The sequence below is a fragment of the Alosa pseudoharengus genome, unplaced genomic scaffold (assembly GCF_046254945.1).
Source record: "Alosa pseudoharengus isolate Yale_2024_CS ecotype anadromous, Long Island Sound unplaced genomic scaffold, YU_APseudo_1.1 YU_APseudo_1.1_scf_20, whole genome shotgun sequence".
Classification (NCBI taxonomy): Eukaryota; Metazoa; Chordata; class Actinopteri; order Clupeiformes; family Clupeidae; genus Alosa; species Alosa pseudoharengus.
The window spans coordinates 5,955,062-5,980,445 of record NW_027468664.1 but is presented as its reverse complement, the minus strand read 5'-3'; the positions used below and the strand labels follow the sequence as shown (position 1 = coordinate 5,980,445).

Below are 25,384 nucleotides of genomic sequence, written 5' to 3'. Positions count from 1 at the left end.
AAGGAACAATTTTTACCTGGTTTCTTTCAGAATGAGTTTTGAAAATGTATGAAAAAAATTAATAGGACTGCAAAAGATCCCATTCAAAGTGTTTTGTAACCGTTATCACCTGAACCTAGTACATTGTTCTTTCACCCTGGGGAGGAGACGGCCTACAAAAACTTGAAGCTTTTCAGGTTTGGAAAATGTCTTTGTTTTTGTTTTGTTTTTTTGTATATTCATAAATATGTTTGAAAAATTAGTAGATATTGAGATATACTTGATTAGTTTATTTTGTGTACTTTACACAAATGTGATTTTTTTTCTCTCCTTGTTACATTGTTCTACCAGATGTATATGAAAGCTTCTTACGTAGTGATGAATTACACATTTTTTTTTCCGCATATCACCATGGCAACCATTGAAATGTTAACATGGTATCCTGATATTGGCCTGAGGTAGAGCCTCAGAGAGAGCTATTGAAACTGTGGATATGCCTGTCGCTCACACTGGTATGAGATATCTACCTTCACTCACCTGTGGCAGCTTCCGTTTAACTCTAAACCCATTGACAGCAAAGGCCCTTCAATTGGAATACCTGTAACTCTGAGGGCTGGGGCTGGCATGTAACCTAACTTGGCTTTTGATGTTTGAATCCATATCTTTTTTTAAAAAGCAACTTGCCAACAGAGTATCTAAATAAATTTGAACCTAATTTATGACTGGCCATGTAAATGTTGTGGTCAAGGTTGTCTTCAATTTATTTTAGCCCGACTTCCCCCAACCGTTTCTTTGCGAGCAGCTGTTTATGTGACTTCATGATATAAGACGGTAGCATACCTGTGTGAGCCGGCGACGGCATGTTTGGATTTCTTAAGCGAGGCTTGAGATGAACATGCACAGCCTCCCGCTGCCCAACTGCACCCGAGGCACAGACACAATACAAGAAGGGCAAATTGCTGTGATGCACATCGCTGACACTCATACCATTGAGGTGATGCCGCTCCTTTGCAGGAGCTCCAAGCATTACACTTAGCTAAAAAGAAAAATACAAAAGATATAAAATGTGCGTTTTGAGTTCAACTGACATAACACCATTTGTTGTTTGTATTTGACCTCTTTGTTGGTTTGAATGTGTATCTACAGGAGCCACTGTTCAAGTGCGTTTAGCTCTGGGAGTCTTAATGAAGTTGACTTTGTATCTGCGTGATATCATGTTCTAGTACAATCGAATACACATTACTACCTCCACAAGGCCTACTGTTACCTCATTTTTCAACTTAATATCTGCTTAAACTTCAGGTGGCTGAGTCCAGGGGGGGGCATCTTAAAATTTATATGTATATTACTATATTTTTGTGGGGGATACATTTTATAAGACTGTTCCTCACTGTCTCTCAGTCACTGTTAGTTAAGACTGGACAATTTTATTTTTTAAAAAGGAATTTTCTGACAATTATGCAATGTTATGTAGTTACATTAGCCGTTGGGGAAGAAATCATGAAATCCTATATTTCTTTCTTTGCTTCTTCTTGTATAACTGCAAGTGTTTTTTTTCTAACATTTTTGACTGTCTTTGTTCACCTAGTATTGCTGTCTATGATTACACTTCAAATCGCTTGCTTCTAAAGATTAAATAAAGGAAAAAAAGTCTTCCTGGTAGACCTTTACTGCCTTGTTCAGCACAATAAAAATGATCATGATGCTGATACTGAACCACTTTCTTTGTCCTTTGGAAGGCGATGCACACAGAGTGGGGAATTACCCCATTCCGTGTTAGTTAATTAGTGTTAGGGTTAATTAAGGTTAAGCACTGTGCCATAATCAGAGAATACCTGAGCTGCTGTCACCTGCAAGACATTATCTGTTCATGAGATAAGGGTGTTAGAGGCAAAAACATATGGCAAACTCCCCTTTAGAATGTGGTTAAGGAAGTGAAATAGTAGGCATATTTCTCCATGCATTTCCTCCAATCGTGAGGATGAAGGAGAGGTTTGAATTCCCCTCCTCTCGGCCCGAACGTAAACAAACACTCAAGGAGTGTGTCATTTGGCCGGCGTGAGCCCTCTGCTGCAGTGGCCCGACGGCAGGACAGGACAGGAGAATGAGTCACGCGCGTGAGCCACCCTTCCTGAGGTCGCTCCAGGGCAGGCCAGCCGCGGTCCAGCCCGGCTGCGGAGGAAGAGGCCCAATCCCCCTCCGCTCCATGTCAGATGGAGTGCAGTGGAATTTCTCCCCTATGTCTCACCATTTACCAGTGCATTCCTCCTTGTTCCCTCCAGCGCCCTTTCCTTTTTAAACATTTCTTTTTCCCTTCTCCAGCCCCCCCCCCCCCCCCCCCCCCCCCAGCACACACACACACCCCTCCCCGCTTGCAAACTCTCTTGGGAGAAGTGGCCCACCTCGGAGCCCCTGACCCCTGGTGGACTCTGGGAATCGGAGGCCCCCGGCCCCCACATCAAAGGCTCACCGGCCCGGCTCCCTGACAAGGCCTGTCACTCATCGCCCCCACCCCTGCTTCTGGGCTGTCCTTAGTGCCAGCACACATCATAAAGCCGCACGCTAATTCCTCCCAATTGACCCGATGGAGTTGGGTGTAGGGGGGCCAGAGCGGGTGAGAGTGTGTGGGGTGTGTGTGTGTGGGGGGGGGGGGGGCGGGGTTTGGTTGGTGGTGGTGTGGGGTTCACTAGTAGCACAATTAGGGGAGGTCTCTTCAGTTCTCCTTTTCCCTCCAAAGATGCCATTTTGCGAGGATTAGGGTCAGTTCAGCTTACTCTCCATCCAGCTCCGATTTCTCAGCCCCCTGTCCTGTGCACTGAGACCTGGGGGGGGTCCAGAGTGGTGGCCTCCAGATTGAGTTTCTCGGTTTTGAAGTGTTTTAAGAGATATGCTTTTGTGCATCCCCATTCCAACACTCTTAGTTTAAATTACGCTTATTTAAATTACATATGCAAAAGTATGTCATTACAAGTCTGTATGGTGTGTGTGGTCAAGAAACACCCTGATTCATATGTGGCATTTCAGAGGTGAGTCGTACACATAACTTAATTGGCCGTTTCCTGTATCGTCCACTCACGAGGATGTCCACTCCACTGAGCAAATAAAACCCACTTCCTGTTCCCCAGCAGACAGCTGTGGCCCCCCCTCACAAAACATACAGCCTGTACACATACTGCTTATCCTGTCACAGTTCTAGGAATAGGAATGTGCCCGGACTGCAAAGAAAGAATCTCTGTGCGCCGAACACACTCGGCATGCCGCGCACATCTTGTTCTGTGTGATGTAAGACAGATGCACCAGGCTCACAGTGCTGTCGCACTCCTCAATTGAACATTGTAGTCGCTGATCGCATTGTGCATATAGAACAGGGTCGCGCAAACGCACACAAAGGCAGGGGGTTGCATGTCTCTGATAGAGGAGAGCCTGTCCAGAGTGGTCAGTCTCTTTGTCGGGCGAGTCTGTTTCTCACAGACAAACAGAAATATTGACAGTAACACTGAGCAGGGTTCTCGCTGGCAACCCTGTGATAAACGGGAGCTGCCAGAGGCCGCGCTGTAAAAATAGGAGACCCCCTACAGCCACTTCCCAAACCCTTGGGTAAATATTTAACCTCGGTATCCTACTCTTCTGGGTCAGGAAGTCTGAGCTCATCTTGTCTCCTCGTGGCAGACAGCGTGCGAGAGAGAGAGAGAGAGAGAGAGAGAGAGAGGAAGGGAGAGAGAGAGGGAGGGAGAGAGAGGGGCTCAAGCGCTCAGCGCAATGCACTTAGCCGCCCCGGAGAAAGAAAAAAAGTCCACTAAATGAACGTGGACAAAGACATACGTGCGAGACGGAGACGGTCTCTCAGAGTTCACTGTCCAAAGTGTTTGTAGGGATGAGTCTGCAGACAGACGAAGAGAGACAAACGCGTATCTGAGGATGACTAAGTTGTCACGCTGAAGTGTGTGGAAGTCCATTTCCCACGTCCGCCCTGTGACAAGCGCCGGGGCCTTTGTCCCCGCGGCGTGGGTCAGTGCTGGCCGAGTGCTTTGCTCTGCGGAGTGTCTGGGAGATGGGGCAGGCTGGATGAGCGCACAGGTCCTGGCCCCGGTGAGGCCGCCCTGGGCCCGCGCGCTTCCTGCAGACTAGTGTTTGGACGGGGCTGTCCCTGTGTCTGGCCCTGAGGAAGGCCAGAGCCCTCGGCAGTGGCGTCCCACGTCAGGTAGGGGTTAAGGTTAGACCACGGGCCTGCTGCTGATGAGGCTTATCATGTGCAGACACACACTAACACATGGGCTCACAGACACACACCTACAGTATGTACACAATACACATACACATAGTCTTTACACAGAGACACACACACACACACACACACACACACACACACACACACACACACACATATTTACCAGTACACAAACAAGTACCAATTTGAGCTTTGTGTTCACATGCATGAATTTTTCTTTTTCTTTTTCTTTCAGATTTATAGCCACATACAATTATAAAGTTATATAGAGTTAATACACTTTTAGAGTTACAGTCATACACTTTTTCTCCAATTCAGAGAATTTCTCCTGGCGGTCCTCTCGCTGTCCAGTCCCGTCTGGTTCTTGTGCGGCCCTGGCTCAATAGATGAGAAGCAAACACAGTGGCTTGGACAGACTCATCAACAAATCAGCACGCTGCTTCTGTTACACACAAGAGAGGGATGTCATTTCATAGACTACTGAACTCAAATATCAGAGAGTGGACTCTAGTTTCAGGTGTGTGCTCTGTAGATGTGTGCCGTTGGACTATGACTCCACATTCAAAAATGCTTTTCTTGGCAGCTCATGAATCTTGAATGTACACATTCTTTACACTTGATTTTGAGAAAAACGTTCTTATTTTATGTTGAGAAAAGGGCCTAACACACAGGACTACATACTACATATGATATCTGTTTCTAGTCTCTTGATTTGGTAATACAGCTGGACCATGTTGTAGTTATTGCTGGCAGCCTCTTGGTTGCAAGTTAGTACTCTAATAACACATGTTTATTTCTCTTCTGCAAGGATTTATGGTCAATCAAAATTGGACAAAATCTTGACAAGTTCACCATTTTTTTGGAGTGTAATAAAAAAAAAAAATAGAACTCAGACGGCCATAAATGTGTCTGGTAGCACTGCTTCCTTATTCGTTTTCTTTCCATCAGGGACTAAAATGACAACATCCTCTCCTCCCTCTCTCTGCATCCTTCCTGCATACAGGAAAAGGATGTGCAATGACCAAGTCACCTGAGCGCTGGGGCCCACTGGAGCAGACATGAATAGGATGCCATCGCACGCGACACTGAGGGGACATCCCCTTCTCCCTCTGCCCATGTGGCCCAGAGCAAACTTCTACAGGTGTCAGCGCAAAAACTATTTTAGAAACAGCCTCTGAGTGATTAGGCCTTCATGTGGCCAGCTGCACTGAATGGATATACGTATTCATTGCCAACAAGAATGTTGTTGAATGCAACGATATTCAGGTCAAAAAGGAATACATTATTATAACCTTTATTTAACCAGGTTAGTCTCATTGAGATATAACATCTCTTTGTCACGAGAGACCTGGCCAAGATGCAAACAGACAGATTCAGGTGATAACTTGTGTTAGTATTGGGAGTGTTGTCTGTGGTGTTCTGTTGAAACTCCTGCTGATAGTGATGCTTTAAAGGGTTAAATTGAGAGATGCTCATCTGAAGTAGCTCAGCACTCCATAATGATATGGTATGAGTCAGCAGCGCCAGGACGCAGAGCGCCAACCGGAACTGAATCAACACCAACACATGTGCGGTAAACCTGAGCCCAGCGAGGCGGCGGTGTCCGGCTCGAATGGCCCTTAGAACTCAATCCGGGCCGCTCCTCTGCGGTTTGTGTTTAGCGGCATGAGTCAAGCGACATCAAAACATGAGCCACCCTATCCTTCCCCCGCCACCCCTACTCGTAGGTGAATATAAATGTCTCCTGTTTCCCCTCCTAGGTGTCAAACCCTTGCACTCCCGCCTCTGCTTTTACAACGTGGGCTGTCTGGAGGGTGGGTGTGAACATATCACTGCACAAGAGCACTGTGAGGTGTATGTGTGTGTGTGGGTGTGTGTATGCATGTGTGTGTGTGTGTGTGTGTGTGTGTGTGCAACGAGTCTGTGGTGAAGTGTAAATGGGCGTGTGGGCTAGTCTCACATAACTGGGCTGTGTGTGTGTGTGTATGTGTGAGTGTGAGTGAGTGTAAAAGTATGAATGAAAAGTGGAGAGCGGAGAGGAGCGGAGTGTGTGGGTGTGACACGCCGCTGGGCGGGTGGGCGCCCCTGGATGTTTATTCGGTGACAGCCAGCCTCTGAGTCACCCTGGGTCCTTGCGGAGTGGCCGAGCGTGACTCACCACACTGTCATCGGGGCACGGAGCCCGTGCTGCCGCCGCACCACACCACACCACGCTAACCCAGCCACACCACGCTAACCCAGCCACGCTACGCTAACACAGTCATCAAGGAACGATCCCCTCCTCCTCCTCCTCCGACTCTCCTCTCGCTCCTTCTGTGTGTGACTCACTGGTTTCAGTTTGCCTTGTGCACCTCTCCTTCACCTCCTCTGCAGCCTCCCTCTCTCTCTCTCTCTCTCTCTCTCTCTCTCTTTCTCTGCCTTTCTAAATGACCTCATTTTAATGAAGCGCAGACTTGGTTTGGGGAAATGAGGGACAGATTTAGGAAGAGGGGCAACCCCCTCCTCACAGAACCCTACAATAATGTCCAACTAGCACTGAACTACTCTATGATATTCATAATTATTTATTAGCACTGAACTACTCTATGATATTTATAATTATTTATTAGCACTGAACTACTCTATGATATTTATAATTATTTATTAGCACTGAACTACTCTATGATATTTATAATTATTTACTAGCACCGAACTACTCTATGATATTTATTATTATTTATTCGTTTCTACACACGTATCCATGTAAGCATCTCAACCTCTGGACCATCCACTCCAAACCAGCCATCAAGCGAATGTGCACAAATATTGCATTTTAAATTGTCTTTCATTTACTTTCAATGTCATAGAGCTTTAAGTTCTAACATAACTCTTGGTATGGTTGTCTTTTCATTAGTCTCAATGTCAGCTGTCTTGCCTGCCTTTTGAATGTGCTGCAGCTCCCTCACCACTGCAAAAAGCTGTGGAACATACAGTTACATTTTTATACAGCAACAAATGCTTTTAAGAATTTGCAATATGCAACTTGGTGTAATCTTGATACAACATAAAGAATACTAGCTTGCATAGCTTGTCTGGACTTCTACATCTATCTAAAATGGCTCTGTATTTTGAATTACCGCTGCAATATGAACTATAAAATGTGCTATACAAATACATGTCTTCCCTTGAGCATAACAAAAGAAGGTTTATCCCACAATAGCAATGCCACTAAGTAGATTAAGGACAGCAGATTACCCTAATTTGCCCAATTCTAAATGCCAAAGACATGTTCATCCACATCAAATGGTATGCTGTGTGGGTTCTGTCTATGTATAACAGTTCACATCCATTCTTGGAGAACAAAAGAAGGATGTTGTATATTGCTATGCTGCTATTCCAAGAAGAGATCACTGCACCCCTTTCAAAGAACTAAAGCATACATACTTAGAGCATGACGTCTAGTTTCATCTGGCAATGTGCACTCCATCCAAATTGAATTTAGAATTGCATGTATGCATTCACATTTTTTGTTCCAATCTGCATGCCTTGTCCAGAGTTGTGAACCACAAAATCGAACCTAGGGGAGAAGTTACTGAGCCAATCCACATGACTGCTCAGTGCTCATAAGCATTTTTTCATATTGCTGATGCTCTTTGTACATCAGTAGGGTGGCCTCCCTGTATTGATCAGATGTTCATGGATATAAGAAAAATAATATTTGAGAATAAGAACGAGAGGCATTGGCGATGGTGCCGAACACCTTAGACGTTCCACTGATGGTGGGTGTTTTATTGAAGTATTTATACATTACGACTATTATCACATCGCTGGACGCTGGATATTCTACAGAGCAAGATAACAAAGACACAGCTTTCAATGTCACCACCCTCCACTGATCTGCAGGGTAAGTATTTCACATTTAAGTTGAGTTCTTTTGTGGTTGTGCACCCACAGAAACAACCATAGTCCAATCGCTTGGTGAGGTTGATATGGGTTTTTATGGTTCAGTGAAATACAAAGAAGACAAAATAAATAAAGCAAACAGCCATGGCCTTCATCATCTAACCAGACATGAAAGTTTTACTCATAGGTCAGAGGTATAATTTCAGTAGGGTGAATTTAAGGATTAGTGTCAAATGGCCTAAACATGATACCATAGGTGTGCCTAATGCAGAGAGCTTGCTGGCCTTTAATTGCAGTAGCCAGCCTACCTTTTCTAAAGAACCACAACTAGCTCTTCCAAATTGTAGACTTCAACAGTAGCAAAACACTTACAGCAATAATTTGAAGTCAAGTTTCAAATGTCAAATGTGCCTGTTAAAATGATGACAGTATTTTTGGCAATTGCACATACAGAAGGCGGAATCACAGATAGGCTTTCTGTCATGTGAAAGGTGATATAGAAAGGTCTGTGTATTGAATACAACAGTAGTTCTATATTATGCTTCTGAACTCAACTCAGCTTCTAAACCAAATACAAATACAAACCAAAAGTAGGCCTACTTAATAGAATATACTGTTAAAGCAAATGTTTTCACATGCATGAATTGTGCATGTTTTTGAATAGTTGACCTTCTGAATCAGTCAAGTCAAGTCAAGGTTAGCAGGCAACAGAAGAGGATGGCAGCAGTGAACAACTCACAAAATATTCCATCTGTGTCATTATGCTTACCTAAGTCATCATGGTCTTGGTGATAAGCTGTCTAGAGCATATTATCACAATCACATACACACACACGCGCGCGCGCGCGCGCAAGCACACACAGGGCACACAAGATATTTCATTAAAAGACTTTCACCCATAGTGAACACCTTTACCCTAATTCAGTGGGAGACCATAGATGGGGCTACGTCGCCACCTAGCGCCTAGTGTAAGACATTTTATGTTACTGTTTTTTTTTTTTTTTTTTTTTTTTAGAGCTCTGTTTTGTCTGAGTCTAGAAGAATTAGTCTATGTCAACACATGTATCTTAAAAGTGTAGTGAATAAGCTGCATGTGTGGCCTGGCCTATAAAAGCGACCAAAAACAGACCGGGTACAGGTGTATAATAACACTGAATTGTTTCAAGTCTCAAAGTTCACACAAATGTCTGCGTCTCCAGTACAGACTCGGCGACAGAGAACTCAATAAATGCTACAGATTTCCATGTAAAGCAGCACGGAATCTCTCAGAAACACGGCACCATAATATTATGCAGAGGATCCATAGCAACAGGAGTGAAGGTGGAACACCTTGGCAGGGGGATGAGATCGTAAGCCACAGTTTGTACTCTGCAGGACTCTGGTATGCAACAATTACCAAAGCATGTCAGACGTCTCAGGGTCAACTCTCAGAGACATGAGAAAGCGGGTGAACGGCGCCCCCACACTGTGGCACAAGTCAGAACCAATGCCAAGGCACTTGAAGTTAAAGCATAGATCCTCAGTTATGTTAGCCCTCCCTCTGGAGCAACACGTGTGTGGGCTATGATAGGATCAATAGGCATATTATTCAAAGCTGCAGATTAAGATTTTCTTGACAAAATTCTTATTTACGAAATGTGATGTGATAGAGATGTCAAAGTGACAAGATTGTCATAATAATGATTCATATAATTTGATGATATATTGTGTAGACATGTTTTCTTTCATTGCATTTTCATAAGCCTAATATTTCCTAAAACTAGCATAGTAGGCTAATATTCATTCTATTGGCAACCACAATTACCCTTCATTGCAGTGTACATACTTCCCTTTAAGGATCTCATCCCTCCCAAGTGATGATTTCACTCATACAACTGTTGTCTGACGAAAAATTATTGTCCAGCAAACTTGGGGTAGCCCTTTTAGTAACACATTTTCATTACGCCCTCATAAACCTCGAATATGATTGGTTAAAATGAACACTGAGTGACGTAATTACGCAACTCTCACGTAACAGGAAGAAAGGCTACATGGTCCTCGTGAACTGTCTTTGGACCTGTCAAGGCGTACATTCTTTAGTTAAGTCGTGCAGTGTCCTGTAACTTAATTGTGTCTTTTTATTTGTATGTAAAATTACTACACACTTAGTCATCATGTCTGCAAGAAACCCCGGAATGGATTTGGGTAAGATGATAATGAAGAAGCATTCAGACAAAAATCCTGTTATTTTTCTGTCTGGTCTGCTAACTAACACTATTTGGCTAGCAATAATATATGGACAACGTTCATAGCTGTAGCTACTATAATGAATCTTACTATGCATGTTTGGCAGTTAAAACGTTAACATACTTTTGAGTTTTCATGCATTTACACGCTTGTATTTACTAAGCATATCAACATTTCAATCAGCGAATATTCACATTCACATTCAAATTCGTAGTTCCCCCCCAACCAACCAACCAACCCCCCCCATCAAAACAACAGGAGACTGACTTTTTATAAGTTTAACTATGTTGCGCAAATGTTTGCATGTTTGGCTGTTACATAGCGAGGGGCTAGTTGGGTACAAAATGTACAAACAGTTAATATGTAACTTGAACTTTTCTATCTCAACAGTAATAGAACTCTGTGCAGATACAGTGCTGTACAGCCATGATTCTGTTTAATTATATGCACATGACATACAGAGGGGATGTAACATGTGACTGTGTGGGGCCATGTTGTCAATATACATGCCTTCCAGTCTTAAAAGAGTTGGTTTGACCAAAAACATGCCTTCCACTTAACCACTTTCAACAGTAGTAATGGTAAAATATGGTAATATATGTGACATTGAGTTATTACATTAATTGTGATCATTTGTTTGGTAGATCTTGAATGGGTGTCCAAGGCGCGAGTTAACACCCAGGCTGTTTTGAAGCGAGCTCAGCAGATTCAAGGGCGCAAAGTGGCAAAAAAACAATGGCAGGTGAGTGTCTGAAGGAAAAAATCAGAATAGGCACACCAAAGAGCATCATTTTATTAATGTCATAATTTTGCTGCATTGTCACTTTAGAGGCGAACAGTGGCTGTTCTGTATAAGATATTGTTACTGTTGTTCAATTACTGTTGTTGTTCAAGATGTTTGTTTGGGCCACATTAACTACAATCCTTTATGCTCTAGGCTGCATGGCTGCTGAAGGCGGTCACATGTATTGACCTGACCACTCTTGCTGGAGATGACACTCCGTCCAATGTCCACCGATTGTGCATGAAGGCCATACAGCCCATTCGCCGTGATCATCTGAAAAGCATAGACATGCACGACAAAGGTCTCATCTTATTTTAGAGGGATTAGAAATGGCAGTGACTGAATGTCCTCATTAGTGGTAATCAGGGCTTTGAACCAGAATTTTTTTCCCCAATTGGTTCGTTCCGAACAGAAACAGTATTTTAACGTGTTCCAGTCTTTGGTCCAAACCTAAAATCTATGTTCCTGAACCGAACCGGTTAGAACAGAAAAATAAAGTTCCCGACCGGTTAATAACGTTCCATGTCAGCTGCGGGACATACAAAATAAGTAGGCTGATCATTAGGACTTTAAAATTCTGTTGTTAGTCTACATAATTTTCTTTAAGTCTCTATCCTGTCATCAAACATTAAAAAAACACTATAGGCTACATTATGTAAGCTGCATAATAATTCTGACATGCCTACATTTGTTTCAGTATTATACATAAATTAAGACAAGGAAAATTTCTGCATGTCGTTTATTGGCAAACTTCTTACATAGCTCAATTGGTGCAAATAGCTGTCATTGAGAACTTTAATTGACCAAACCTGGTCAGGGCCCAATCAGTGCATTTGTTGCATGTCATCAAACAATACAAAACCACAAAGCATTACAGAAGCATCACTGTAGTTCTTGCATCCATCCAAAAGCCTATGGGCATACGATCTTGATTAGGCTACTTGCTGGCGGCAAGCTTCTCTATTACATTTCTCCTAATGAGTAAACGACCGGAAGTGAACCTCGCCAAATCATATTGCACAGAAATCTTGTCAAAGAACAAAAAAATAACGGTATTAACCGGTTGCCATTATTTTAGATAAACGATTCTGTTCCGGAACATAAAAAAATGTAAATGTTTCTGGTTTTGTTTCTGTTCCTATCAAAACATCAAAAGTTTCTGGTTTTTGTTCCGTGAACCGGTTCAAGGCCTTGGTGGTAATGGTCTAATTGTGGCACAAAAATATATTTTATACTAGCTAGCTAAGCAGCAGTAATGCTATTTTTTAGGTACCTCAGTTTTTCAATGATGTTGTCAGGTAAAATTAAACATTAGACAAAACTCCTGCATCAGCACAAAGAGTAAAGTTCACGCCATACTTTTTTTTGTTCAATTAATTGTAGGACAGAGACAGAGACACACCCTGTTTGACAGTACCCTGAGGCCAGAGAGAAGCAAGCTTTTTCTATCAGACATGCCACTATTCAATAACTAAACAATGCAATGTCTCTCCAGTGCTGGAAGACAGACTTCATCTAATATATTCATGTGTCACTTGTCGTCCTAAGACAGCTGTCAGACATATTTGGAATGAAGGGCTTTGTCAGATTCTGCTGCAGTTCCGCCGCCTGTCATTACCACATGGCTGACTGCTGTTTGAAATGTGTGCTGCTTTGTTTGAAGGCATCACCACTGCCGCTGTCTGTGTGTACCCGTCTCGCGTGGCTGATGCCGCCAAGGCTCTAAAGGCAGCCAACTCCAGCCTGCCGGTCGCCTCAGGTACAAATGCGCAGTAATTACCTGCCCCATCTCCCAGATCAGCCCTGCTTATTGTCAGCGTGGGGCGAAATATCAGGCCACAGTTTATCTCCAGGCTGCCGGAGGTGCGCCGTTAATTGATTGCCGTCGGCGTTTTGTTTTTCCCCTCCAGTGGCCACGGGATTCCCCGCTGGTCAGACACACCTGAAGACTCGCTTGGAGGAAGTGCGCCTGGCTGTGGCCGACGGGGCGAGCGAGATCGACATTGTAATTAACCGGACCCTCGCTCTCACCGGACAGTGGGAAGGTGAGGGAAGCATCTCCCAGTCAGCTTTTGCAACCTGATGAAGGCCGTGATATGGCACCTGCGGAAAGGCGATTGCATGCTTGTTGATATAACCAGATGTGTGCTGCTATCTCTCTTAGTTGGGACACTTTTACCAATCGCAGGCCTCTAGTCTAGTTTAGTATGACCGTTACATTATCAGATGTACATTCAGTCATCAAGAAAGGAATGATATCCGTTGTAATGAGAGGTATTCTTTGAGGCTTGAAGTTGCGGCCAAGCTGTAGTTCAGCTCGTGTTTGATCTGCAGTGCTGCTCTGGCTCTGGTCTGAGCCTCTCTGTGTGTCCTTTTGTGCTTGTGCAGCTCTTTATGACGAGATCAGACAGTTCAGAGAGGCGTGTGGAGACGCCCACATGAAGACCATCCTGGCTATAGGAGAGCTGGCCAACTACACCAATGTCTACAAGGCCAGTCTGGTCTCCATGATGGCAGGTAAGTCCCTGATGGCCCCAGAAACACTCTCAGCCAAGTCCACTCTTGGCCTTGCAGCACTACAGGGCCAATAACACCGCAGTCAGCATCTTTCCCCTTTTTGCTTGATTTTCTTTTTCTACTGGCAAATGAGAAAGTAATCAACATGTCCAAAATGATCATTATGTGACTGTCCATTGACCATTGACCATCCAATCAGGTGTCAGATTTAGCCAGCTACGTGTTTATTTATGTATGAATAACAGTCAGATGAATGACTACATCAAGTCTGTCTTCTAACAAGCATCTTGAGGTCACTGCAGGTAACTGCATTAGGGAGACTATGCATGTGATGTGGTTCATGTGATCACAGGCAATCGGGTCATAGAAGACACAGGCTATGATCTGTGCCATCTGGTGTGACTTTCATCAAGATAATAATTTCCACTGCTCTGTTCTGTTAAATGCAGTGTAGGTGTAGAAATGATACTAAACCTGCCAAATCCCAGAAGATTTTCAGGGAGGGGTGGAAAAAAAATGCAACATCACTGCAGTTTGTCACTTTCTCCACTGTGTGGCGGTGTTGTTAAACTGTTTCGTCCTGAGGCGATGAGTGGCGGCCAACCTGAGTGCCAGGCAGACCCCACCGACTGCACTCTTAAATAGCCACCGCACATTAAGCCGATTACTGTACTGCATCAGCAGCCGCTGAGATAGGGATCATTATTAAAATGCATTGCTTTCGTCGCCGCTCCCACTCCTTAATCTCCTTTTGTTCCTATGAATTGCGTATGAGGTTTCTGAAATTGAATGATAATTTGACCTATTAATCTCAGACGCGGAGGCTATTTTACTCCCCTCGTCCGCTGCCAGTGTCCCACATGCCCATGCAAATGGATAGAGCTTCATTACCGCCGCCCGTGCTTAATAACTGTTATCCATTATTGTGTAATTAAGACTCCCTTTAACGATTCTCGTGGATTAGAGCGGTTTGAGGGAATAGAACAGGGAGAGGGAGCGAGTGTGTGCATGTGAAAAAAGAGGCAGGAAAACACATAGAACATATCTGTAATGAACTGGAAAACGTTCATCTTGTTCCATTTGGTAATGAACAGCCATGATCCATGAGGAAGGACAGCAGCAGGACTCGGGGGTGATTTTTTACTCCCGCGCACAGTTTGTGGTTCATCTATTAGCAGCATCATTTCATCTTCTATTTTTAACAGGGCACTGATAAAACATAATTGGTTCTGAAGGAAAGGTGAGGAAAAATGAAGTGTTTTATTGATGAACGCACACACACCCTCTGTTCTCTGCTGTGGGGAGCATATGTTCTCTTTTGCCAGCATGCGAACGCCCCCCACCCCACCACACCCCGCTCCGGCAGCCAGGAGTAATGTGCTTTGGGGGTGGTGGGCATGGGGGGTTGGGAGGGACTGTATTAGGAGTCTTGCGGTGTTTAAGTCTCAGAGGTGCTGTCTAAACAATAGTGTGTGCCAGATGAATGCTCAGCCTCGCTGTTTTTTATAATAATACAGATGGTCAGGGCCTGGTAAGTGGCCTACTGTATTTGCTGTCTGACTGAGTGGACTATCAGATCTATGCACTGATATACTTGGAATTGATATAGAATCATTCTCGAGTCTTCACCTGAAATCTCGAATGTGCGTCTTTCGATATGTTTATTTAATGTCTCTTTATGTGAGTGTGGTGACGTGTGACTGACAGATCTTAGAGCATAGTGAGAGTGGTGCACTAAAAATGGACTGCAACACCTGTCTCACCTTCACACACATGCACACTCACTCACATCCGCCAGCAAACTGATCTGAAGCATTTTACACACAGGATCTGACTTCATCAAAACATCAACTGGTAAAGAGTCTGTCAATGCCACCTACCCGGTTGCCATAGTGATGGTTAGAGCAATCCGTGACTACTTCCTACGAACGGGCCATAAGGTGAGACTAGGTTCCTCACATCTACTGCATATTGTGTGTTTCAAGGTGATGGTGTATTTATTCACTATTTGGAAGCATTGCAAAATGTAGATTCTCATCGATACCTGTGTAGATTTATGTTGTTTATTTTAACACAGAATGCATACATTTTCTCATAGATGTTGCGCACCATATACATTCTATATTTAAGTTCATCTTAAACTAGTACTTTTTATAGTGAGTACTATTATAAATGCACAATATGCAAAGTCAGAGAGTTTTGAGTCTGATAAAAATGTTAAATGTGGAAAAGAATCTCATACCTGGGTATGGTAATACTGAAGGCGTTCAAATGTTTTGTTTTACCTTAGCCAGGCTGTTGTAAAACGAGCAAATGTCTCATCAGTGCAGTAGGTAGCGTTTCCTGGATAATGTCTGTGTCAATGGGTAATTTGATGGCCATAATGCCGTTTGTATTGTTCTGAAGCATTGGCGCGAGGGTACATATTAACTGGGTTCCTCGCTGTCTGGCGTCAGGTGGGCTTCAAGCCAGCGGGGGGCATCCGTACGGCCCAGGAGTCGGTGGTGTGGCTCACCCTGATGAAGGAGGAGCTGGGCGACGACTGGCTCAGCCCCCACCTCTTCCGTCTGGGCGCCAGCAGCCTGTTGGCGGACATCGAGAGGCAGGTGGGTGGCTGAAGCAGGGAAGAGTGACCCCTGGGGTTCCGTTCCATTAGGGGCCAGTGAAAGTGGAGCGGGCGTTACTGTGTAGCAGGCACTGAGAATCAGGAGCAGTGGCCTCCCGTAGACAGAGCACAATGACTGTTAGTCATGGTAATTATGACTATTGGCTATTAATATGGCTATTAATATGGCTATTATTATGGTCAAGCATTATTCTATGTAAGACGTACACCTCTGTGCAGTCTCATTTCAATCCTTTTCACTTTTACATAAAAAAAGGAAGTTCCAAAAAGTTTCTAACTTGTGCCATAAAGCAGAAATGTGACATGTTGCTCAGGCCTGGTCTTCATCTCACATCTTGCACGCTTATTTGTTCCCACAGATCTACCATCATGTGACCGGACGGTATCCAGCTTATCAAGAATTGCCCATGGCCTAAATGAGTGGGGAATGGAGTTACACAATACAGTGAAATAACAGACCTTCAGCTTCTCACAAGCAAGACCTCATGCCATGACACACATTTGGGACATGTACATTTGAGCCACTGCTACTGTTTCCAGTGGGTTGTGGCGACTGTCTGTAGTGCACTTCTACATTTCAGTCTTAATAGAAAAACTGAATTTCATTTTTAGACATGATAGCCTAACAACAACAAAGACATGTGTTATTAAAAAGACTGTGTTGTACAAAGTAGTACTTCTCGGTGTCTTCAACTTTTCCCTCTTTTTTCCCCTCTTCTCTTTTTCTGCTCGCACTTCCTTTGACTTCAGCCTTGCATCAGTCTTACATCTGTGAAGGCCTGGCACCTAACCTCCACAGATCTCGAGCACAGCACCTGGGTGTAGGTCAGCGCTGCCCGGAGAATACAATGTGACTTCAGGAGTGCTAATTTCATTAACTAGGAGCTGGGATGAGCTGAGTGAGTGTTTGGGGGATTAATTAGTGGGGGTTAAGTGAGTCTAAATGATCTGATTGAGCTGCTCTCCAATTCAGCTTCATTTGAAGACGGAGGAACTCTCTCTCTCTCCTCCCTTTCTCCTTCTCTAATTAAGATATCAGGGGCCGTGCCCTTGACTGGAAGAGAGAATAAATGAGTGAATTAATTGTGGAATGGGAAATGAGCTTGGAAGGGGAGTTTGCACAGAAACAGCAGGAGCAGAAGTTGGCGCAACTGTGGCAGGGACAAACGGAGGCAGCGACAAACTCAAAGTCGACTCAACCTCGCTCTGGCACGGCAGAACGGCACAATCGCAGGGAGCGTGTATGGAAGGTGTGGTGTCCGTGGCGTTTACCTGGATGAGTGATGGCGCTGAGGGAGAGGCACGGTGTGACGGGCGGGGTGATGTCAGAGCCGTTTGTTTTGGCAGCCGTAGAGGTACAGGTAGATTTGCTCTTTAAAAGCTTCTAGCAGCGGCAGCAGCAGAAGAGTGATGGGGCAGCCGGCTGCTTGGGTGCCCACCTCTTGGAGTCGGTGACAGATTAGCTGGACTTACATAAAGGCATGTAGATCATCTGAAATCTGCACTGTCTGACAGCCACATAGAACCAGATAAGACAGAGGAATTGACCTGGCCAGAGATGAATGATTCTCCTTACCTCACAGAGTGCTCTGCCCCCTCCCTCTTTTTTCCAATCTTTCGCATATTCTCATAAACTTGTGCGTTTGCCTTTGATCTCTCTTAGAAACAGCGAGGGGACTCCAAAAGAAAATCTATCCCCTTTTTTCTGTCATTTCTTTTTGAGTAATTATTTGCTGCTAATACATCAGGAGACCTTTACAGACTCTAAGGGATTTCAACAAAATAAATCTTGAGAGGGGCTGTTGAAATGACATGTTCACTGGATATTGCAACAGACGTGAAACAGAGTCCACCTGTACCCCTATTTGTGGTGGAGGGAAGTCCAGTTGACATAGCAGTCGGTCAGTTATTAGGAGTGAGTTATGCTGGCTGCTGGGGTGGCTGGTTTGCTGATGGCCCAGGCTCAGCTAACAAACTAGCCGGATTTGTCAGAGGCTGGAGAGCCATTCACTCACCTGACAAATAACCTCACACAGATTGATTGGTTTTCTGTTGTTTTATTCAACAGTGTTTCTTCCCTGGAGGGCGGCTGAGAGAAATTGCCCATTTTGGGGCACGTTCATCTGCTGAGACATTGTAATAAAGACGGAACGCTAGCGTGAGCGACAGTGTTGGAAATGTGTCTGCGATCCATTACATACAGGGGATTTTGGTATCTGTCATCCTATTTGTGAAATAATGACGGTGGTGTAGCTAAGGCTATACACACTGTTTGGATTTCATAAATTAACAACCAACATGTTTTTCAATTCTCCTCTATGTACAGACCTGCCCTGGAAACATGACCGTCATAGTGATTTACAGTTCTGGTTCAAAACACAGTCACAGTAAGTCAGTTCCAGAAGCCTTTGAGAGGCTGGAGGGATGTTTTGGATTGAAGGCATGCACAAAATGGCAGTCATATATTTTAAAAGTGCTGTTTTGACAGTTCCACATTATATATATATATATATATATATAAAATAAAATAGGCTAGAAATTATATTAAATACAAATTACCACAACAGACTACCCATGAAGCTAAACATATTTAAGCATTTTGTTGGAGGCATATGTGCCATATTTCAGTAATTGTCATTGGATAACAAATTACTTGTTTAACTTTTGATGAATATCTCATAAATACTTCAACCCTTTTCCGTTGGTGTTTGGTTCATTTTTTACACAGGAGTAGCCTATAGTAAAATGAGACTATATTAGGAAATAGTAAAAAGTGATTATGTGCATGCTGTCACCTCTCTTAGAACAGCACTGACCACTACTGATTGGGACCTTTTATCAACCTTGAACACATTGATCGTACAAATACATTTTCAATGTCTAGTGATCTGAATAAATTGACGTAGAGGTTCTTCACTAGGCTACGATTTTACTGTTGTGTGAAAGAGAATAACCAAATGGCCAACATGATGGAAACCCCACAATGCTTTATGCGGACACACAAACACACCTGCAGTAGCCTACAAAAAAGTTCAAAGTAACAGATCTGGGAGGAACAATTACTCAAATTTTCCACCACTCTCTCATCCGCGCGAAGCCCTAATTCAAGGTTAGGACAGGTGAAACCGAGAGACAGAGAATAATTGGCTCTCCTACCGCAATGATATTAATGATGCAATTAGAGCGGGCTTTTGGTTTCCGACGTGCCAGAAACAGGTAGTGATCGGAGCTACCCGGGGACTTCACTAGTGTCAGACCGCTCCTTCTGATGCCGCTGTGATCCGCACAAAAGAGGGAGGCGAGGCGCGCAGCTCCGAGTGGATTGTTTCCCTGGGTGCTCCCTGTCTTTGAGTGCTGACCTTGGCGCCCGGCTCCCCAGCGACAGAGAAGAGATGGAATACATGTATGAGAGATCAAACAGCCGCGCGGAGGCTCACCTGTCTCTGAAGTGTGCAGAGTGTCTGAGGCCAACGGCGTGTAGACAAACTACCTCTGAGATCACATTAATGATAAACGTTAATTACCCGTGATTCCTTTAACATCAATTGCAGATGAGATAAATAATATCCCGTGGACTTTTGGCATCTGAATCTTTAATTTTGCCCCCATGTACTGCTGTAGCCTACTTTTTGAGGGCCAGCCTGGTTTTATGGTTTGCAGTTATTCATGCAAATAACTGCAAACCACAGAATAAAAACAAAATGCACAAAAAAAAGCTGTCCACGTATTTTAGGATTTTTTTTAAATGAAAGGAAATCAATGTAAAGCATTTCACTTTGGTGAGCAGCATTTCCGAATAGTTTAACAGTGTCAGAGGTGCATGCTGGGAATTGCACTCATGATAACTGAATGCTATATGAATGTGAATGTGATCAATACTTAAAGATTGAACTTTTGAATTGATGAAATCCTAAACCTTATGTCTATAGTGTTTCTGAATTGGATGCTAAAAATGACCACTACAGGTGTATTTAGGTCTGAGGTTGGGGTTTGAGATGCCTCTCAGAAAACCACAACCACAGTGCAATCAATATGGAAATGTCCCCCTTTGGTCCCAGAAAATGAAAGGCAGACACAGAAAAGACGGAAGCAGATTAGCTTTAGAACCAAATAACCTGCCTCACTTAAGCTTGATGGATAAGTAAGAACATGGCAGTGATCCCTATTGATTCCCATTTTGCAATAAAAGTTACCGTAATTAATGGTTTCATCTTGGACCCGCGGTCCAAGGCTGGGCTGCCCAAAAGTGTAGGACCCCCCCCCCCCCCCCCCAACACACACACACTAACACACCCACGATGAGGGACCACATTGATTTTATGTTTTTACTTTTGGGGGGGGAAAGTGAAATAGTTTTGGTGGTCAAATCCACCTGGGTCAAACTTATCCGAGAAAATAATCAAAGACGCAGGATAAGAAAGGTTTCCAGCGAAGTCACCACAACATTTTTAGTTTGTTGTTTTTTTTTTTTTGTCATGAGAGGCCTGGGTCCTGCCCAGAGGATATGGTCAAGACCTCCTCAAACCGTCAGAAGCTGACCAGGATGCTGCAGGCACACGGTGCTTTACTCTCGGTCACTCTCAGCACCAGCGGTGCACACCTGTCTCTGCGGTCTTCTCTGCCGAGACATGCGTGGTGTACACAGGCCTCTCCCCGGTGAGAAGCACCGCCTTCATCCATTTTAGATGATGGAGGTCCACATCACAGCTCACGAGAGCCTTATGTTTGTTTGACATGTTTCTAGGTACAGGCCTCTGAAAAGAAGGGGAGGCTAGAGGAAGAAAGAGAGAGAGAGAGAAAGAGAGAACACTCTGCATTACCATTACAGTTGTTATTTAGGAAATGTGAGCCAAAAAGAATGTCCACTGTGGCTGTATTAGTCTGCCTTAAACCTCCATGCTCCCATAACAAGTCAGCAGACGTGATTCTGGATCAACTGTTAAGAGCCCCATAATTCCCATAACAGCATGACCAAAGTTGAGGAGGCAGAAATGGGAAGGTGGGACCTTTGATTCCATTATACTCCAAAGGAATCTGTCAGAGAACCAAGGATAGAATAATTGTTTGGAATGGGGATTCTCTGTGGACTACTCCTAGCTTGTTCTTAGGCTTTTGAAGTGTTCGCTGACATTGGAGAAACTCAAGGGCGGGGAGGGGAGGGAAATGGGGCCTCTGAAAAGAAGAAGGGGGAAAAAAAGACAGACCCAACTTCACTTCAGAAATTCTAAGCGGCGCTTTATTTGAAGCTTGGAAAGTAAACGGACTCTGTGCTGAGGATGCCTTAGGGGTACAGTGAGCTTAGGACAACCACTACATTCTGAACAAGACGAATTCATTAAATATGGAGCGACAACTGTTGCAGAGGGAAGACTAGGGGGAGCCCAGGAATGTTCTGGACTTTAAGGTCCCACTGTGAGACCTTGACATTCTCAGTATCAGCCGTCTCTCCGGTGTTCTCCCAGAGAGGACCAGCGTAAACAGGTTTGAAGTAGAATGAGGGTTGCATTCTTAATGGAAACCGCACTGCATGATAGGGCCTACATACTGTGGCGATATCACACCAGATTCATTTTACAGCAGATACTTTGAAAGTAGAATAAAAAAAACAAACAGTAAAGGAACGCCTTTGGTTCTCTGCACAGTATCTGCCTGCTTTGGGCTAAATGAACTGCTGATTTCCTTGTTGTGTCTTCAAATAATTTAAACAGAACAGGCAGAACAGCAGGGATGCTAAACCAAAATGGCCCTTAAGCCTCACCAAGACAAATGTAAACAACTATTCACCGTCAGTTTACACTGATTACATTTGGTATCTTTGGCTCAGGATTTAATATCGTCCATGCCAAACTACATAAATCAATCTGTAGGTAGATATTTAGAACCGAATAAGAATGTGTGAGAAAGTTTGAACATTTTAATACTCCTAAAAAGTATCAAAATGGGCACACAGACACAGAAACTGTTTGGAAACAAGGGGATAAATTATTCCAAACTAGAAAAAGTTGCAAGAAGTTTCCTTGGGTGTACTCATGACAGCCACTGGAAATCACAAAATGGCACACAGTGAAAAGAGGACAAACCACTAGACAGCCAGATGAGAAAGGCATAGTCATGAAGAAAACATGGGCTTTTTTACACACATATCAGAGAACAAAACTGAAAACGATTAAATAAATCCAGTGTCTACATAATGTGTGTGTGTGTGTGTGTGTGTGTGTGTGTGTGTGTGTTAGATGGAGGGGGGGGGGGCAGTGAAAACTTTCTTTTTTATCAATCAACATGCTGACAGAATTGTCACAGGCTCTTTTGAAGTCTGCCAATGGCGCCAACAAGGGACCCAGCGCAAGTAAATAAAACATGGCACTTTTCCGTCGCTTCTGCCGGTTAATAGGGCAGCATGCTGATCAAAAGAACATTAGCTTTGATTAATCAATCAATGCCCCGGTGGCCTTGGCGCTCCTGTCAATGGAGCCGTCTGCCTGTGGGATCGGCGCATGGAGGTCAGAGCCTTCGAGCGGCCGCTGCGCAGCATGTGAAACGTTTCCCGGCATTTCTCACACTGCTGCGCGCCAACTCAAATCCACCCACATTGATTTTCCCTTTTATTCTTCCCTTTTCTTTCTGCACACTCTTTATGGTTCTTTTTTTTTTGTTTCGAGAAAAAATGGCATCTTCTGTCTTGTGGGTCTCTTGTGGAAAGGAGTGAGGAGTGCAGAAGCATGGGTTGAGTATGAATTGAGTGAAGAACAACCAGGTTATGTTCGCATGAAACCCGCAGGCCCTTGTTTAAAAGGCGGTTTATAGACAGACATGCGCCATCTTGTTTGCTTTAGTCGTCACAGTAAAACTCAACACAACACAAGCAGGCCAGGCTGGTGAATCCTGGATCTGTGAATCCTGGCCTGCACTTTTAGGACGGTATTGTTCTCCTCTCCTGTCCGCTTGCTCCTAACGTACCATATTGTTTTCATGTGCCCTCTTTCTATCTGCAAATGCAAATGAGCATAATTTCAAATGACAGGGAAAGTAAACTTTCTTTCTGAGTTGTGTGTGTGGCACTTCTCCCTGTGGGGGACGAGGCGCTGAAGAAGCCCTGCTCTAATTCTGTCATTGTCAAAGTTTGACATAATAAGCGATTGTTCACTCGCCTTTGTTGAGTGATACAACACTGAGCAGGGTCCCAATTCCTCCTTGTTAATTTAAAAAAAAAGGAAAGTGTGAGACATCTCTTCCTTAAAGGGATGTTTGGAGCTGCTTATGCTAAATATTATAACGTTCCTGTCGTGACGCCTCTTTGTGCGGCCCTTTTATCTTCCCAAATCCACAGGAGGGCTTTACCTTTGCCACATCGCCAGGGTAACGGCATCTCCGAAATAATTTAAGTAGCACTATTTGAAAAACTAAGACAAGCTGAGAGAATTCGTAGTCGGAGATCAAAGCCACACAGTTGCGTCGCCACCAGGGCAAGCGTTGACTTCCCGGGCTTTCTACGTCGTGATCAAGCACTCTGTTTTGTTAAAAGCCTGTCCTGGTTCTCCAAGCTTTGCCCATAACACAGAATGTGTCTGCATATTTATCGGCAGGTGTATGTATGAACAGTAAATGAGGTGTCAGGTTGAATGATGTACTCGGATGGCAAGCAGCACAGAAAACACACATTATGTTGTGTCTGTACCGCAAGACAGTTTCATCATTATGAGCGATGTTAATATTGTGTCAACAATGGTCATTTGTCCCCCCTGTTTACAGTTTCCCTCAGGTGATGTGGCTCACTGCTGCTTAGCGCCAGATGTAGAATGCTGTGCTGGTACTACTTTCTTTTCAAAAGAATCTCTCTCACCAGGCAGCACAAAAACATCTCCCTCAATAGGTCAGGAGTGGAGCAAAAGTTTGAGGCCTTAGTTTCTTTCTGTTTCTCTTTTTAGTCTTGACAGATAAATCTGCTGAGAATTTCTTTTTTTCTCTCTCTCTCTCTCCCTGCACCACGAGCTTCTTCCCTAATTTCATCAGCACTCCTGACTGACAAGCATCATTACGGATAAAATTATCCCAGTAATTATCCTGCCGAAAGGAGATTTATATCCCCTTTGTGAGCAAGGGGGGAAGCAGATCCGTGGGGCTGGATTCAGCACCCGGCGCTCTGCGGTGCTGAGCCTCTTCGTTAAAATAAGCACCCTAATGAGCCGGAGCCCCCCCACTGTGTGCGGGCGGCACAGGCGCGGTGCCTGGCAGGGGCTCATGCTCGCGCGTCTGATGTGCACTAAGTGTAGGGGAGCACGCCGTAGCCTACATAAGCCAGGTCCACTTAGCGAGACCCGCTGTCCGTGATCGTCTTAATTTGTACCCTGGAGGCCGGGCCCGGGCCCGGGCTGGTGCTTTGCCCTCAAGTAGACGATGCTGACATCCACAAGCTCACACGCCATTAAGACTGAGAACACACTACAGTGAAACAAACTGGGTGGTAAAGAATAAGACCAAACTATAGATGCCCACAGAGTGAACAGTTCTGTAGTAAAGAGAGAACAGTATAATAACACTATATAGATGACAGTCTCATGTAAGCATGAACTCATTTGAGCTGTTCATTAACTGTTATTAATGTTTAGAAGTGGTTTACATGCAGGTACAGTCCTCTATTGATGGGATTGTCTGGTCACACAAAACAAATCTGAAAAATATCTTCTTGATGTTATGGTTCAGATGTTTGTGTGTGACCAGGCCCACTTGTTATCTGGCTGCTGTACCAAGGAGCTAGGTTGTTTCCCTGGGAGCGCTGGCTGTAAGGCTCAGTCTAGTCAAGACTAAAAAGCTCTTAGCTTGTTGGACTTGTTCCATGCTTTGCCCTAGTTCCAATTCTATTTTCAGTTGTGAATCCACTACAAATGTGGCTTTCTCTTTGCAGAGAGAATGATTAATACTGACACAATATTCATTTAGATGCCTTGTGAAAAGGACAGCAAATCCACACAAATACCACATACCAGTTTGTTAAATCGGCAGTATGGAGTTTTTGTCTAAAACTAGCAAGATCATGACTGAAAGGGCATGCAACATCTTTACAAATAACCATAAAAGCACATGATAAAAGCTTGCTAGCATGCTGGAGTGTTTTGATGATAGTTGGTGATGTTTTGTGAAATTT

General features: G+C 44.1%; 1 protein-coding gene across 1 annotated transcript; it reads left to right on the top strand.

The window, feature by feature from the left end:
* The first annotated feature begins 10,119 nt into the window (after positions 1 to 10,119).
* dera (deoxyribose-phosphate aldolase (putative)) lies at positions 10,120 to 16,915 on the top strand. The gene is made up of 9 exons (XM_076296330.1): positions 10,120 to 10,273; positions 10,960 to 11,057; positions 11,253 to 11,400; positions 12,763 to 12,858; positions 13,010 to 13,144; positions 13,488 to 13,616; positions 15,444 to 15,556; positions 16,073 to 16,222; positions 16,602 to 16,915. Exons 1-9 carry the CDS (start codon positions 10,243 to 10,245, stop codon positions 16,656 to 16,658), a joined length of 957 nt encoding a protein of 318 aa, XP_076152445.1. The 5' UTR covers positions 10,120 to 10,242; the 3' UTR covers positions 16,659 to 16,915.
* Positions 16,916 to 25,384: the final 8,469 nt, after the last annotated feature.